Below are 18,138 nucleotides of genomic sequence, written 5' to 3'. Positions count from 1 at the left end.
CCTCTGAAATCCTCGGTGATCTTTGGCTCTAAAGTGCCGTTGGATGTTAGAATCAAGGTCCAAGGTATCCTACATATTGATAAAGAGGGAGGCGAAGGAACCTATTTGGGGTTACCAGAATGTTTCAGTGGTTCTAAGAGGCAATTACTTAGCTTCATTAGGAGTAAACTTCATGGTAGACTAAATGGTTGGTTTGCTAAAGCTCTTTCACATGGCGGCAAAGAGATTCTTCTGAAGTCAGTATGCCTCTCTCTCCCTATCTATGTGATGTCTTGCTTTCGCTTACCAAAAGGTACTTGTGCCTGCTTGGTTAGTGCCATGACTGAGTTCTGGTGGATCAGTGGCTCTAATAGGAGAAAAATTGCTTGGGTTTCTTGGCAAAAACTATGCAAATCCAAAAAAGAAGGAGGCATGGGTTTCAAGGATCTGGAGATGTTTAACCAGGCTCTGTTAGGGAAACATGCTTCACGCATTTGGACTAACCCGGATTCTTTGGTGGCTCGGGTCCTCAAACACAGATAATTCAAGAACGGTTCGTTTTTAGAGAGTGGCTTGGGTTCACGACCATCCTTTGCGTGGAGAAGCATGTTGCATGGACGCGACCTGCTCAAACAAGGTTTAGTTCAGTCAATCGGTGATGGGACAAGCACTAATGTGTGGTGGGATAAGTGGATCATCGACAAAGTCCCGCGCTCCCCAAACTACAGGGCTGACTCAGTGGTAGACCTTACGCTGAAGGTAGAAAACCTCATTGATCAACAATCGGGTTCATGGGATGAGAGCTTAGTCCGACAAACTTTCAGTCCTGGTGACGCTAAGATAATCCTCAGCACAAGGAAGAACCCCAACATAGCCGACAAACTTATCTGGGCCTTCACTAAGTCAGGAGAATACACCTCGAAGAGTGGCTATAAGTTCTTAGAGATCGCAGCAGCCACTCTCAATCCGTTGGAGCTTGAGGTGCCTCCACTCGAGAAGAAGTTGTGGTCTGAGCTATGGAAAATCAAAACCTCTCCCAAACTCAAACACTTTCTGTGGAAAGTTCTGTATGGAGCTTTGGCGGTCAGAACTCGCCTGAGAACTAGAGGTATCAACATAGATCCCTTGTGTACAGCGTGTGGCAGGGGCTCTGAAGGTATTGCTCATGTTCTTTTTCATTGTAAGTTTGCGAAAGAGGTGTGGTCATGTTCTGCAATCCCTATGCCTCCTTCTGGCTCTTGGTCAAACTCGGTTTTCCTTAATCTTTTTCATCTAATGAAGTGCGCCAAGATGAAGAATTTGACCTCAGGAGTTAGACATATGTTTCCTTGGGTCCTATGGCACATATGGAAAGCAAGGAATGAATTCTGTTTTGAGCATACTAGACTTGCCCCACCCATTGTGTTTGATAAAGCGGCTATGGAAGCTGAAATATGGCGAGAGACCCAGTCTCCTAGTTCAGTCTTGGAAGGCCCTTCGACACCAGTTCCCACGGTTCAGGAAGTCTGGATGCGTCCTCCAATGGATTGGATTAAATGCAACCTAGCCTCATCTTGGGTCCCTGATGCTGCCTTAAGTGGAGCAGCTTGGATAGCTCGTGATGAAGAAGGAAGAGTGGCACTGCACAGTCGTAGGGCTTTTCCAAGATTGGCATCTCCTCTAACTGCGGAGCTCCAAGCTCTGCTCTGGTCAGTTGAGTCCTTGGCAAGCCATCGCTTTCAACGCGTGATCTTTGAAACTTCATCTTGTGATTTACGTATGGCTCTCCTCCGTCCGGAGCTCTTCCACCAGTTTCACGCTTTGATATCAGCCATTATGAGGCGTCTTAGGAGTTTTCTGGAATGGAGTGTGGATTTCGTCAAGATCCCTAGGAATGTGGCTGCGCGGTCTATTGCTACTAGTGTGACCTCGGACCTCCGCTCTCAGTCTTATGTGGCGTCAGGGGGACCTTTATGGTTGAACGATCTTCTGTTAAAAGAAGCTTCATTGGGTTCCTCGAGCTCTACGTAAATTGTTCCATCCACTGGTATGGAGGATTGAGGCCTGCATATTTCTCGTCTTTATTGCCTTCTGTCCCCTTTCTTTTCTGGAGATGTGTTTTGTTTAAGCTGCCTACTGGTAGTCTCACTTTCTCTCCCTGTCTTTGTTTCGATGGGTCTGCTTTTTGTTTTTCTTTGTTTCTTTGAATTCTGTTACTTAGTGCTGGTTTCTCCTCTGTTTTGAGGTTAAGCCTAGCCTCTGATTCTTAATGAAATCCAGTGTTAAAAAAAAAGGTAGAATATATTCAAAAATGTTCCCATTCAGTAAGAAATGAACGGAAAAGATTGAACATATTTTCTCTCTGACTTTATATATTTGACTGATTTTATTAGATTTGGGTTCATCAATCACTCTTTCTAGCATTTTCCTCTACAGTTTTAACATTTACTTCTAGTAAATGAAGGACATAATTAATGGGATTCCATGACCGATTAATAATACTTTGTCGTACAAAGCAAATGAAGAAGACAGAGTGGTCAGGCCAGGGCTGTGACGCTGTCCATCTTCTTTATTGCTTTCATCCGTCTCTCTTCTTTCCCGTTCCCCTCTGTATACGCCCTCACGTCAATAAATGTTCATATTCGTTTTTTCTTTTCATTTTTTAAAAAAGATTTAGCACCGCTAGATCAAATCTCAGAAGTGAGCGACTCCTTAGTAAACAAGATTTTGCAAGTCCACAGTAAATCACTCATGCATGCCAAATTCCAAAACCAAGTGGTCTGGTCTACACACGATGTTTAGACATTGGAACTTGGAAGCGAATACAACATTGACGGTACTGTTTTGTAAATATGAATTAGCTGACATGATTTATGTGAAATGCATGCATGCAATGTTGTACCATATATTAAGGGACCCCACCAATAAGCTTACAACAATAATTTGACTAAAAAATATATCACAAATTAAGAGAGGGGCAAGACAAAATCAACTCAACAGTAGAAACGCCGAGGGCCGACATGCGATTATTTACAAAATCGACGGAAAGTTTAATTTCAAGACTGGGTTTGTTTTGTCAACCAACGGAGATATAACAACGTCATAAACTCCTTGAGGAACAGTGTGAATGAGATTAAAATTGACTATAACAAATTCATATTTATCGTGACATATAACGATCTAATTTCTGATGCTACGTTTTAAGAAGTTCCAAAGATTCTCTAGCTACCACTTTAAGTATCGGTGGAAGACATTCATTAATGAATTCAACACCATTTGATTTACCTATTTCAATTCATAAGAATGTGTGTTCTTATTATTATCAGTACACCAGTAGCTATCTAGCTTTTTTTTTCTTCTTTGAGTGTAGCCATTAATATATGTAGAAACTAGCTAATGTTGAAAAGAAAAAAACTAGCTAATCAATATATATAAGAGCACAGTTAACCCAACACCTGATTTGGGATGCTTATTTGATTATTTAATTAATTAAGTGTACTCTGATAGTCCTTAAGAACTATTTCGAAGAAAGAAGTAGGATGTGTCCTCCAATGGTAGGTGCTTAACTAGGGTTCTTATATATATATATATTTAATTATTTAGTAAAAAATATCTATTATATCAAACTTATTAAAATATAACATTAAAAATACAGATTACAGAAAACATAAAAACATAGATTAGTAAATAAACGATAATAATTGGAAAGAAACATTCTGAACTCAGTTGTTGTCTTCCCTTGTCCATATTTATTCCATAAATGTTCAATCAAATCAGCTTTGAGTTGTTCATGCATTTTCCTATCCCGAATTGAATTTCGAACACCCATCATATTGGCGATATTTGTAGGCATACTTGTAGAAAAAAATCAAATCGACATGTGAACTCCCGGTGTCTTCTCCGTGGAACCCTGAAACATCAGATTGAGTATATCAATCTCGTTCGTCTTCCACTATCATATTATGGAGTATGATACATGCTCTCATAATCTTTCCAATTTTGGATGTATCCCAAAATAGTGAAGGGTTTTTAATGATGGCAAAGTGAACTTGCAAGATTTCAAAAGCACGCTCGACATCTTTTCAGACAACTTCTTGATGTTTAGCAAAAAACCCGACTTTTGGTTCTTGTGGTAAATGGATAGATTGGATGTTTAGCAAAAAACCCAGATGTACCACAATAACCAAAAGTCGGGTTTTTTGCTAAACATCCAATCTATCCATTTACCACAAGAACGCGGTCTCCCCCCTTGAGGTTTGTTTGATAGTTCCATGTTCGAAATCTATGGTTTATTCTTATTTGAAGAGGAAAGATAATGGTCGGAAAGAGATGAAGAATGAATGTCGATTCAAAAATCTAATGAACTTATTAGTTGATTGAATGAGGAATGAATTCATCATGTTTAACGGGTGAGCTTAATTTTAGTTTGGATAGTCCGGTTGGTCAAACTGTAATTAGTTAGCTTTGCCATGATTTTATGATTTTGCTCTCTCTCTTTTTTTTTTCCATTCAAATAAAAGAAATTAATATTGAAACAGAAGAAACAAATAACTTTTTTATTTTACTTTTTTCCTATATCGGAATTTGATTCTAGATTGCAAGTGTGTGCAAAGATGCACGCGCCTTAGCAGTCGCTGTCACAACGACACATTTTTCTCCATTGAGTAGCTTTTCAACGGCTGAAGAACTGAGCGAGATAGTGGAGTTAGCGAGTCTAGAGACGAGTTACGATGAGCTGCGGAGCGAGTTTGTGTACGTTGACTCGGGGTAGCCACCTAGTTCGCCTTGGTATTTTAATAACTGTTATGACTTTTATTAAGTTTGGCCATGATTTTTTTTATCTTTTTTTTTCCATTTAAATAAAAAATAATAATACAGAAACAGAGAAGGAAAAAGAAAAAAACATAGAAATTGTTGAATATAATATATAGAATAAATATATAATTTAATAATATATATGTGTGTGTCTCGTGAGTGAGGGAGAGAGTGTTAATATAATTTGAAAAGAGAGATGATGGAATAACGAGAGAGAGAGAGAGATTGACTTTTTCTATTTCTCATATATCTTAAATGTAAAGTAACATGAACCTCTTTATATAGAGAAGAAAGGTCGGTTAAACACACACAAGAATACAAAACTATTTGACTGACACGTGCAGTGGTGATTGTACAAAACAGATGATGGTGAGAAGGACAAGTGTTGATGACGGTGACAGATTGTTTATGGGCATCTGTCCTTTTCACATGAATCATCACTTATAAAATAATGAGAGTCGGTAGAAGTAAGTCGGCTAAGTAATGGATAATCATTATCCTCTTCTGATATTATCTAACACTCCCCCTTGATTATCCATTTTGTATTACGTAGTGCCTCGTTAAAAACCTAATCATGAAAAACCCAGTGGGATAAAAACCATGACAAGGGAAAAAGAGTACACTGACGTAATCTCCCCCTGAGAATAATGGACATAGCTTTCTCTTCATAAGTCACGCAAACGCCGCATCCCGATACCGTCAACGTGTTTCCGGAATGTTGTAGTCGGAAGAGATTTGGTGAACAAGTCAGCCGGATTGTCGCATGACCGTACATATTCGATGTCCACTTCTTTATTTTTCTCGAGCTCCCGAATGTACGAGAAAAATCTTGGAGGGATGTGCTTTGTTCTGTCGCTCTTAATATAGCCTTCTTTGAGTTGAGCGACGCAAGCCGAGTTATCTTCAAAAACTTTCGTTGGCTCTTTCTTGTTAACTATTCCGCTTGAATCTTGTATGTGGTGACTCATTGATCTCAACCACACACATTCTCGACATGCTTCGTGAATCGCAATAGTCTCTGCATGGTTTGATGAAGTTGCAACCAGAGTTTGTTTCTGGGACCTCCAAGAGATAGCAGTTCCACCAATTGTAAAAACATAGCCGGTTTGCGATCGAGCCTTATGAGGATCTGATAAGTATCCTGCATCTGCAAAACCAACCATACCAAATTCGGGTTTTCTAAAATACATTAACCCTAAATCAACTGTACCTTGTAAATAACGGAATAGATGTTTTATTCCGTTCCAATGCCTGTAAGTAGGAGCAGAACTATATCTTGCTAAGAGATTAGTTGCAAAAGCAATATCAGGCCGGGTACAGTTTGCCAAGTATAAAAGCCCACCGATAGCACTCATATAAGGTACTTCAGGACCTAATATATTTTCGCTATCTTTGCAGGGTCTAAAAGGATCACTCTCAACATTGAGAGATCTACCAATCATTGGAGTACTCAAAGGAGTCGCTTGATCCATACGAAAGCGTTTCAATAACCTTTTCGTATAGTTTGATTGATGCACAAATATTCCTTCTCGGAGATGCTCTATCTGGAGCCCAAGACAAAACTTTGTCTTGCCGAGATCTTTCATTTCGAACTCCTCTTTCATATGAGTTCGAGCATCATCAACTTCCTTTTGAGTTCCAATCATGTTCAGGTCATCTACATATACAGCGATGATCACAAAGCCAGATGACGATTTCTTAACAAAAACGCAGGGACATATCGCATTGTTCACATATCCTTTACTTAAGAGATAGTCACTTAAGCGATTGTACCACATGCGTCCGGATTGCTTTAATCCGTATAGTGATCGCTGTAACTTGACCGAACATACCTCCCTGGATTTTTCTTTCAATGCCCCTGGCATTTTCAATCCTTCAGGGAGTCTCATATATATATCATTATCCAACGATCCATACAAATAAGCTGTCACAACGTCCATGAGATGCATTTCAAGATTTTTTGACGCCGTAAGGCTCATCAAAAATCTAAATGTAATTGCATCCATTCCCGGGAATACGTTTCCTCAAAATCAACTCCCGGTCTCTGAGAAAAACCTTGGGCTACTAATCGGGCTTTATATCGTGTTACTTCATTCTTTTCATTTCTTTTTCTCACGAATACCCACTTATACCCAACATGATTTATATTCTCAGGTGTTATGACGATAGGTCCAAAGACATTTCTTTTATTCAGGGAGAGTAATTCAATTTGAATGGCCTTCTTCCACTCCTCCCAATCATGTCTTTTCTGACATTCTAAAATGGACCTTGGATCGGGATCATCACTTTCGTGATCGATTTCTTTGGACACAGAAAAGGAGAACATTCCATCAACATCTTTTATTTTATTTCTGATCAATAACTTTTGATCAAGGGCGTAGTTGATGGAAATCTCATACTTTTCTGTTCCCTCCTCGTCATCTGGATCCTTATCTTTATTTGGTTCTTCTTGAACCTTTTCATCTATGCCTTCTTTCAGACATTTTTCAATATCAGGTTCTTCTGGAACCTTTTCACTTTGTTCAACCAATTTCTTTTTCTTTCGGGGATTTTTATCTTTTGAACCCGCTGGTCTCCCCCTCTTTAACTGAACCCCAGGTTCATTTATTTTGTTTCCATCAGTTTGTTCCCCAGAAACAACAACTCTTGATGGAACATTTTCAGCGGGTATATATGATTTCGTCACCCTTCTCGTATCTGTGAACGCATCTGGTAACTGGTTTGCCAATTTATGCAAATGCACAATTTTCTGAACTTCCAGCTCCCTTTGATTTGTAGGGGGATCAAGGTGTAACAACGACTGTGTACACCAAGTAATCTCTTTAGGAATTTCTCTAATTCCTCCCCCTAATTCTGGAAATTCATCCTCATTAAAATGGCAATCGGCGAATCTTGCCGTAAACATATCACCAGTTACTGGTTCCAGATATCTTATTATACTTGGTGACGTATAACCCACATATATTCCCAATCTCCTTTGTGGGCCCATTTTTGTTCTTTGTGGCGGAGCTATCGGAACATAGACCGCACACCCAAAGAAACGGAGATGGGATACATCTGGCTCTTGCCCAGATGCCAATTGTGATGGGGAGTACTTATGATATGCACTCGGTCTCAACCGAATCAGTGCAGCCGCATGCAATATAGCATGACCCCATACAGAAATTGGGAGCTTTGTTCTCAAGACTAACGGTCTTGCAATCAACTGCAACCGTTTTATCAACGACTCGGTCATGCCATTTTGTGTATGCACATGGGGAACGGGATGTTCCACATCAATCCCCATTGACATACAATAATCATCGAAGGCTTGCGATGTAAACTCACCAGCATTATCAAGCCTTACTTTCTTTATGGCATACTCTGAGAACTGCGTTCTCAGCTTTATTATCTGGGCAATGAACTTTGCGAAAGCCGTATTTCGTGTTGTCAAAAGACACACATTTGACCATCTAGTAGATGCGTCAATCAATACCATGAAATACTTAAATGGCCCGCAAGGTGGGTGAATCGGCCCACATATATCACCATGTATTCTTTCTAAGAACATTGGTGATTCATTGCCTACTTTTGCTGGTGATGGCCGAGTTATAAACTTTCCTTGAGAACATGCATTACATGTAAACTCGCCCGTTTACAAAACTTTTCCGTGTTTCAACGGATGGCCATTCGAGTTTTGCACTATCTTTCTCATCATGACTGAACCAGGATGTCCTAGCCTCTCATGCCAGATTTTAAATGTATCAGTAAACTTCATGTTTACCACGGCATAGGACTCAGTCATGTTTATTTTTGTACAATATAGTCCAGAGGATAACATTCTTAACTCTTCCAATATATGTTTCCTCTCGGACTTAATGCAAAGAAACTCAATGCCATCTTTACTCATAGTCTCAATATGATATCCATTCTTTCGGATATCCTTGAAACTTAACAAGTTTCTATGAGACTCGGGGGAATACAATGCATCACTTATTTTAAATATCGTTCCCCCTGGCATTGAAAATTTTGCTCTACCAGAGCCCATAATAATCTTTGCATTATCAGATATTGTACTAACGCTTCCAGCGTAATCTTTCATTTTGAGACTGGAGAAATATTTTCTATCTTTAATTATTGTGTGCGTCGACGCACTATCCGCCAAGCACATATCTCCATCCAAAGTCTCAAAGTCTGGCATTCTTTCTGAATTTAAAATATTTATAAAACATATATTATTGAACATGAAACATAACATATATCTTACAAAAGATAACGATACTATAATACAGTAGACTTATATCACATCGATCTTATATCACACATCGATGTTTTCTGGCTCAACCAGAAAATCTGATACGTCGAGATGAGTATCATCATTTAAATCATGAAAGGATGGCCCGGGTTCATCCGAGATGAAATTCGTTTCACCTCCACTTTTCTCTTTTCCCTTTTGGGATTCTCTATACAGATCGGCTAAGTGTCTTGGCGTACGACAAGTACGTACCCAATGACCTTTCATGCCACATCTGTAGCAAACCTTTTCTGTTTGCCTTTTATCATCCCGGTCCCTTTCATTCTCTTGGGAGTCCTTTTTAGTTCTTTCATCATACGGACGGAATCTTCTTCCTCGTCCTCTCCCACGACCATGATTTCGACCTCGACCACGTCCACGTCCTCGTCCTCTCCAATTATCATAACTGGATGATGCAACATTCACTTCGGGGAATGGAGCAGATCCAGTGGGACGAGCCTGATGGTTTAACAACACGAGTTGATTATTTTGCTCCGCTACAAGGAGGATTTGCATCAACTCCGAGTAACGCTTAAATCCATTCACCCGGTACTGTTGCTGCAGGACTACATTTTCAGGATGGAATGTGGAGAGAGTTTTCTCGATCATATCATAATCACTTATTTTCTCTCCACATAACATCATCCTTGAAGTAATTCCGAACATAGCGGAATTAAACTCACTTACACTTTTGTAGTCCTGGAACCGGAGATGGATCCACTCGTGTTTGGCTTTTGGTAAGATCACATACTTCTGGTGATCAAACCTCTCTTTAAGAGATTGCCAGAGGTCCCCAGGATCCTCTTTCGTAATATATTCATCTTTTAAACCATCATGTATGTGGTGTCGTAAAAATATCATGGCTTTAGCCTTTTTCTCATCCGACACCGTTTTAGTATTATCGATGGTTTCCAAAAGCCCGCTACCTCTTAGGTGCATTCTTGCACCTACTGCCCAGGTCATATAATTACTTCCCGTAATATCCAGGGCATTAATTTCGAGCTTTGTCAAATTCGACATGATTACTGTATCATAGAATAATAATATAATATAGACGAGAATTAAAAGCATAATTTAAATGCAGAAATTAAAAGCATAAAATAAATGCAAAAAAAATTAAATTGCGTAAACTTAAATTGCAGAAATTTAAATAACATAAATAAAATTGGGGGTCCAACCCACCATATGATCCAGGAGTCTTAGACTTCCATATTTGATCATTTTCAAAGGTTCGAGGCGACATAGTCGGCCATATTAACCTTTTCTTTTAATCAAGGTCCGAGGAGGCTTAGCCTTCCATTTTTGACCTTTTATCCACGGAGGTAAAACCTACCACGTGTTTCTCTGATCGTGAAGGCCTAGCCTATCTTAACGATCAGCCGGGGAAGGCAACGCCTATCATCCCGGAAAATAAACGGAGAAGGCCTAGCCTCTCACTCCGGAATAATAAATAAAAATTTAAATAAATTAAATATATTTAAAGACATAAATTTAAACATCACCTCGCTTGCTTGATCTAAGAACGGTTGGTATAAGAAAGCTCGTCGTGCTGATAACGTGTTGAATATAATATATAGAATAAATATATAATTTAATAATATATATGTGTGTGTCTCGTGAGTGAGGGAGAGAGTGTTAATATAATTTGAAAAGAGAGATGATGGAATAACGAGAGAGAGAGAGATTGACTTTTTCTATTTCTCATATATCTTAAATGTAAAGTAACATGAACCTCTTTATATAGAGAAGAAAGGTCGGTTAAACACACACAAGAATACAAAACTATTTGACTGACACGTGCAGTGGTGATTGTACAAAACAGATGATGGTGAGAAGGACAAGTGTTGATGACGGTGACAGATTGTTTATGGGCATCTGTCCTTTTCACATGAATCATCACTTATAAAATAATGAGAGTCGGTAGAAGTAAGTCGGCTAAGTAATGGATAATCATTATCCTCTTCTGATATTATCTAACAGAAATTTTTTTATTTTATTTTTGTCATATACCGGGATTTGATTCTAGATGCACGGGCCTTAGCACTAGTTTAATGGCAAGAAGGATTTGGGTGGCAGGCCTGGTCCAATAAAGCATAATCCAGAGTGAGTTTGTGCGGGTGTATATAAATATAGAGAGACAAACCCTAGATTTTGATTTCTGTGAGTTGTGGGGCGTCTGAAAGAAAAGAAAAGAAAATAAAAGGAAGAATGATGAAGAAGAGGATATGCGACCTTCCACCGAGACTGGTTGGGGAGAAGATACTGAGCAAGGTTCCGATAACATGTGTGGGAGAAGTGCGGTCCACTTGCAAACTGTGGGACCGTTTAACCAGAGAATGGATTGTGGGTGGTAAGGAAGAAGCGGCAAAGCATCAGTTTTTGGGGTTCGTAACGGTGGATTTCAAGGTTTGTTCATTGAGATTCCGCAAGGAAGAAGATGCTGTTGATTTATCTATAAAGCAGGTAGGTTTACTTAACCAATACGAGGTTAGGCAAGTTTTTCACTGCGAGGGGTTATTGTTATGCGTCCTCGAGGAAGACAGATCGAAGCTCTTGGCGTGGAACCCTTATTTGGGGCAAACAAGGTCCATCAGTTCCAGGACGGGGGATGATTTCGACGCTCTAGACGTTTATCTCTTTGGTTACGACATGAATCGTAACCACAAGATGTTGAGGTTTCACGGTTATTTATTGGCTGAGATGTACGAATTTAGCTCTAATTCATGGAGGGTTCTTATTTTCTGGCTCTGGAGATTATTACTACTACGGGTGGTGATGTTGTTGAAAAAGATGTTATCCTATGTTTTGATTTTTCAACAGAGACGTTTGGACTAAAACCTCTGCATCTTCCGTTTCTCGTTTATTCTTGTGAAGAAGCTGTGACCCTCTCATCCTTCAGAGACGAAAAGCTAGCCCTTCTACATCAGAAAGGTCATGAAATCATTGAGGCGTTGGAGATTTGGATCACGACTAAGTTTGATGATCAGCCCTTCAATGCTGCTGCTGTGACCTGGAGCAAGTTCATGAACGTGGATATGAGACCTCTAATTGGTGATCGTTTCGTCCGGTTTGACGAGCACTTTGCGGGCTTCTTCCTCATTGGCTCCGACGAGGAAGAGAAAGTCGCTGTGGTTTTTGATATGGACGGGTATGAGTTCTGTTTTGAACTTGTCACGACCACCGATTATTACCACACTGCTTTTATCATTGGAGACGACGGATACTATAAGACTGTGAGTCTTGGAGTAGCTCCTAATACCTGGAAACACGATCCTCTCCAAATATATGTTCCTACAGGATATGTTCCTCAGTGTTATTATCCCCCATTTGTCTGCTCATCTTCTTATCTCCCAAGTTTGGTTCAACTCAACAACCAACCGCCGCGCCAAAGAGATTGAATATCTTCTTTCGTTTTCTTTGCAATCATCGTTTCTGTTTAAGTTATAATAACTAAGGATTTTAAGTTCCATTTCGCTTTTATTTTGTCAGATTGGCTTTTAAATATATATCAGCTTTTTATTACTTGGTTCTTTTGCAACTTCTTATCTCTCTATAAAACACATTTGCATTGGTTTTGGGTGCCTGTTATACGTGAACCTCAATAGTACGTAGTACGTACACATGTAAAACTTGTATGTTGGGAAGGTAGTTCGTGGCTGCAATAGTGTTAATCTTCAAAGACTACTTAAGGTTACCAAACTCTAACATGTGTCCAAGTATGTCAATAAACCAGACGTTCTTCTGTTTCATATGCACTCATCTGACTGCAGGAGAAAGAGAAGTTGATCAGATCAAGAGGAACTCCGATGTTCACGAGATACATAAAAGAACAGTCTTTCACTCTGTCTCGGCACTTGGGCTTCCTAAGCATATCTACGACCACGAGTCTGTCTTTTTTTTTCTCCTTTGCTAACTTTCTTACATAAGTTTCTAAAATTTAACTCTGTTTTCACACCTCTTTGCAGAAGAATAATCTGGTTAGGCGATCTTAACTATCGGCTTAATTTATCGTTTGAGAAAACCACAGACCTCATTTCCAAGAAAAATTACTAGAAAAGGTGACAGAAAAAAGAATATTACTATAGAAACATAAATAGAACATTACAAACAAAACACAAACGAGTCTTTTGGAGAAGACACCCGGCATATTCAGCACAAATCAGAACTATGCTCCAATTTGGAAAGTCTTGTGTCAACTCATTGAATTCGGTTGGTACCCATCCCTCGGTCATAATTGAATTGTACCACTCGCATTGAAATTTTCCACATACAACTTTCGGCCGCACTGAAAATCTTACCAGCAAATCCCCACAATAATAAGGCTAGGTTCTCTCAAGTTGTTGACACATCAGACTTTTAGAGTGTTGAGAAATGGACATGTCATTAACTGAAAAAAACATTGAAAACCAGTTATAACATTTAGTTTGTCCATGTCATTGCCACTGTGTTCAACTCTTCTTCTTCATTCATTACGGTCTTCGACTTTTCCGAGGTTTACGAAAGAAAAAGTAAAATCAAATGAGTTTCTTCTCTCTCTCTCTCTATGTTTCACAGCTACTGCAACAGATCAGTCTTCATTGCTGCAAAGTCTCCTCCTCACGCCATAACAAAAACAAATAAAGAAATGTTGTTGGGTTCGGTCATGCCTTTTGTCAAGTATCATGCTTATTGTCACCGATACCTTCTTCTTCTTCTTCTTCCACCTCGCCACAATTTCATTTCCTTAGATGTAGAAACGGACACCTCTTCTTCCTCCTCCTCCTCTTCCAATGTGTTTGAACCCATTGAGAAACCCATCTTTGAGCTCATAAGCGACGCGATTGATTCAATATAGAAAGAGACCGACTTGGTTGTGATTACGGACACAGATTCAACCGATTCGGGTCGGGTCCGGGTTGACCCGGTTCATGAAACCGAAGAATCCACCGTGAGCGATGCAGTAGTATCTCCACCACCGAAGAAAAAGCTAATCGAACAGATGGGTCTCCGTCTCTCCTTGGTCCACTGCTCAAAGCAATCGGCTTTCAATTCAATTTGATGACCAGCCTCGTAAAGTCTCCTCCTTTCGATCCCTTCACCACGTTCAAGCTCGCCAGACGATTCTTACTGACGCAAGTTTCCGTCTTTAGTGAAATTTTATTTCCAACTCTTAAGCTGAGTGGGTTTAAAGATACCAAACGTACGGTGAACGTTGCGTGCAAGTTCGGATGGGGTTTGTTTAGGGCCTTTTATGTTGGCGTTTTGCTGTATGGTCTCCCTCAATCTAGACCGGCTCTCTCAAACCGCTGGGGTTTTTCTGTCAAAGCAGATCGACTTGGGAGATGGATACATCCGCCTTTCTCACCATGAACGGAGATCTAATGGAGTAAAGAGTTGAATTGTGATATGGATTGTATTTTGGTCTCTCCTCCAAACGATAAGGGAAGAAGAAAGTGATAATGATAGATACGCTCTTGTCAGAAACTTGAAAGCACATGATTTTTTATTGTTAAGTGATATCATGTAGTGGATCATTGTGTAAAATGGTATGGAGGTTTAAGGGTGAAGATGTTGGAGTTGCGCTCATCTCTTAAAATGGGTACATTATCGTGTAAAATGGTACGAAGGATTACCCGCATTTGTTTTTTTCTTTTGTTATGTTACAGCACTTTCATGGATAGTCTTAGAAAGAAGTTATCTGCTCTGGTTTCGTATCTTCTTTCCCTCTATGGTGATGCTTCAAGATAGATTTGAAAGCGGGCAAAAATTGTTTTCAGTTTCTCATCCAGTCAGAATTTGTTGGCACCAGTGTGAAAGAAGCTGTAGCGACTGTGAGAAACGGCACGAGTTATGTGAAGTGTAGAAATTTCTGATACTAGATTCTTTTATTATGAGTGATTAGTTGGTTAAAATCTCCGTGAAGTAGATCTTGTATAACAAAAACATGGAAAAATATATATATATATATATATATATATATATATATATATATATATATAACACCAATATGTATTAAGTGGCGATAGAGCATGTAGATAACACAAGTTCTTTATTTAGTCTCTTTCTAGAGAGTTGATATTGATAGAAAAATAAAGTTAGTAGAAAGGCACATATACTTGATAAATGAATGTTTTGTTCTTATTAAGATTTTACCATCGTTTATTGGTTTGTTGAGCCAATAGCATGTAGTATTATAAAGTCCAACAATTATTTAGCTAATTAGAAATAGACGAAGATGGTGGAGGTGTATAGATTTGCGAAGATATGTGTTTGGGGGAAAGGAAGTGAAAGGAAGCATCATGGTTAATAAAGTACTTCACAGACTACAAATGTTAAACGGGTTTAAATATTCACCCTTTCTAACATTTATTTGTGTGTTGCATATTCACAGAATCTCTCAACCATTAAAATTACAAAGAAAAAGACAATATGAGAGGACACAAATGTAGAACAAATAAGTTTTAAAAGGTTATAAGAAGTAACACTTTAGAAAATTTGCATAGGCCATGAAAGACTCATCATAATCGGATAAAGTAGAGGAATTTTAGTTTTTTTTTAAATAGAGCAATTTAATTGTCGGGATCTAATTCGGTATTCAAACAATAAAAACTTAAAAAAAACTTGGAGAAAGAAACAGCATAAGTATATCGTTTGGAATGATTTAGTTTAAGTTCATCCTAAAACATGTTCAAGTAAAAGACATGGAGGATTTTATGAATTAAAGTTACATATTCATGTTGCATAACTTGGAAGAAACAAACATACACAAAAGTCAGTGATATTCTTTTATTTTGAAGGTTTAACAATTTAAATGAAAATTTTTTTTTTTAAGAAAACAATTTAGAAGCAAATACAATAAAGCATATACAGGAAAATTCTATAAACTAATATCTGATTAATTAATAAATACATATTAATAAATTTATCGATTCTTAATTGGTTTTGTTAAAATATGACATATATCAATAAACTATTAAGATAATAATTGTTAGAAAACTCTATGTAAATATAGAGTCATATTAAAATAATAATTTTTATATATAATGCTAATAATAAATTTTATTACTTCTTTATATTGATAAGGGGTATATTTTTTGTTTTTTTTAAGGTTTCATATTATTTAATAAAATTAAAACTAAAATACATTTAAATTGTATGATGCATATTTCATATCTCTATAATATTATTTGAGAAGTCAGTTTCCTATGTGTCGCACTCACATTAGTTCTCACGATGGTTGATTACAATGATATCCTTAATGAATCAAATATGTCTAATTACCTTATTAAAAATATTTATGTTTTCCTTTTTATTGTTGTTTCCTTTTCTTTATATAATAAAGAGAATTTAAAATATCTTAAAACGAAAAATATATATTAATATAATATGATTCATTAAAAGTAAAGTTTACAAAATAATCTTTTGTTTCAAAGTAAAGAAATAATCTTCCATTAAAAGAAGATAATCTTGAACAAATAATATATTTTTAAAGTAATAGGCATTTTATTTTAAATCAATCTATTTTTATAGTTATTAGAAAAATAATTTAAATAACAGAAATAAGATATTTAATAAATAATCAATATTATTCTTTTTAGTTTAACTTAAGTTTCTTTTTTCTATTTTTGATATAATTTCTATAACAATATACATCATAAAATTTGAAACGAAAATATTTTTATATATAATGTGATTTCATAAAAGAGTTTACGAAAATAAACTTGGCATTAAAGTAAAATAAATCTCTTTTAAAATTTATCAGTTATGTTCTTATACTACTTTGTACTGATCATCACTTTATTTTTTTCTGGTTTTAGTTGCAAATTAACATATAACCATTTCTTTTTCAAAATCAAAAGTGTACTTACACATTCTAAGATGAATATCCAGACTAATACAATGAATACAATTAGTTCAATTTTGTTGAATTCGATTAAAAATAGTTGTACTTTACTCTGAAGAAATATATGTAACACAATATATCCACAAAATAAGTAATTAGACCAATCCAATTTTATTTAAATCTAAAATCAAAATTTAGCAAAAACTAATATATTATAATTTATAGTAATATTTTCTTATTTTATACATATAAATTATAAAATGTCCGTACATAGATAAATCAATACAAAATTCTCAATAATAATATACATTTATTACCAAAAAAAATCAATTAAGCTTGATTTTGTATTATTTATATATATGCATGATGTTTGAAAAGATTATTGTTGCTATTTTCATTGATGTAACTTTGAATCAATTAATAGTTAATTTTTACTATTTGATTCTCAAAACAACATTGATTAAATTATAGATATCTTAATTAAATATATATATATACAAATCTAAGACAAGAATGAATTAAATGAAATGAAAAATAAATCAAAACTGTAAAATGTAGAACAAAAATATTACTATTGAATTAGAAAAGTACATGTTATCCAATACATCCGAATAATAACCAAATAGATAAGATATTATATATTCAAAAGCATACAGATATTTTGTAAAATATTTATATTAGAGTTAGCTATAATTTGAAATATTATGTTACAGTTTCACAGTATAAAGTAAATTAACTAAATTAACAAAATTAAATTATTTGATTAAAAAGTAAAATAAAATCCCGCTGCGTAGCGCGGGCAATTACCTAGTAAAATGTAATAATGTAGGGTAGCTTTTACGAACAAAAGCATGTTATACGTCACAAATTATCTTTGTTTTATTGATGTGTCTTGTCAACTTTGCTAATTTAAATTTACATAACTTTATTTACTCAAAACCCAATATTACAAATCTACGCATCTTTAATTTTTTTTTGATTAACCGCATCTTTAATTTTGTATTATAAATTTACTTTGATTTAGTTTTACTGTTTCATAAATGTGCTGATGAACCATGCATAGTTACCGCCTTAGACTATCTCCAATTCAAAGGAAAATATCAAAAATTGAAAAAAAATCTTTTTCAATAGTCCATTATTTTGAAGAAAAAAATAAGGATATAAACTTCAAGGTTGCTAAGAATTTCGTAAATGCTGATATTACAAAGGAGTTGCCATCAAAGATAAACTTCACCAAAAATGGAGTCTCATCCTTGGTTGAGTTCATCTA

The 18,138-nt window shown here is 36.6% G+C and overlaps 2 protein-coding genes across 2 annotated transcripts; one reads left to right on the top strand and one right to left on the bottom strand.

The window, feature by feature from the left end:
- Positions 1-9,070: 9,070 nt before the first annotated feature.
- Positions 9,071-10,066, bottom strand: LOC130508480 (uncharacterized). Its single transcript, XM_057004014.1, has one exon. It carries the CDS (start codon positions 10,064-10,066, stop codon positions 9,071-9,073), a length of 996 nt encoding a protein of 331 aa, XP_056859994.1.
- A 1,188-nt stretch (positions 10,067-11,254) lies between these two features.
- Positions 11,255-12,444, top strand: LOC130508479 (F-box protein At1g10895-like). The gene is made up of 2 exons (XM_057004013.1): positions 11,255-11,729; positions 11,867-12,444. Exons 1-2 carry the CDS (start codon positions 11,255-11,257, stop codon positions 12,442-12,444), a joined length of 1,053 nt encoding a protein of 350 aa, XP_056859993.1.
- The last annotated feature ends 5,694 nt before the right edge of the window (positions 12,445-18,138 follow it).

This window comes from Raphanus sativus, chromosome 2 (assembly GCF_000801105.2).
Source record: "Raphanus sativus cultivar WK10039 chromosome 2, ASM80110v3, whole genome shotgun sequence".
In the NCBI taxonomy this organism is placed as follows: domain Eukaryota; kingdom Viridiplantae; phylum Streptophyta; class Magnoliopsida; order Brassicales; family Brassicaceae; genus Raphanus; species Raphanus sativus.
This window is presented reverse-complemented; position numbering and strand designations above follow the sequence as displayed.

Bases quoted from the DNA above. Each gene is read 5' to 3' on its own strand.
- LOC130508480 (XM_057004014.1), bottom strand. From the start codon at position 10,066: ATGTCGAATTTGACAAAGCTCGAAATTAATGCCCTGGATATTACGGGA.
- LOC130508479 (XM_057004013.1), top strand. From the start codon at position 11,255: ATGATGAAGAAGAGGATATGCGACCTTCCACCGAGACTGGTTGGGGAG. The intron at 11,730-11,866 runs GTTATTTATTGG...ATTTTTCAACAG, and splicing joins CAAGATGTTGAGGTTTCACG to AGACGTTTGGACTAAAACCT.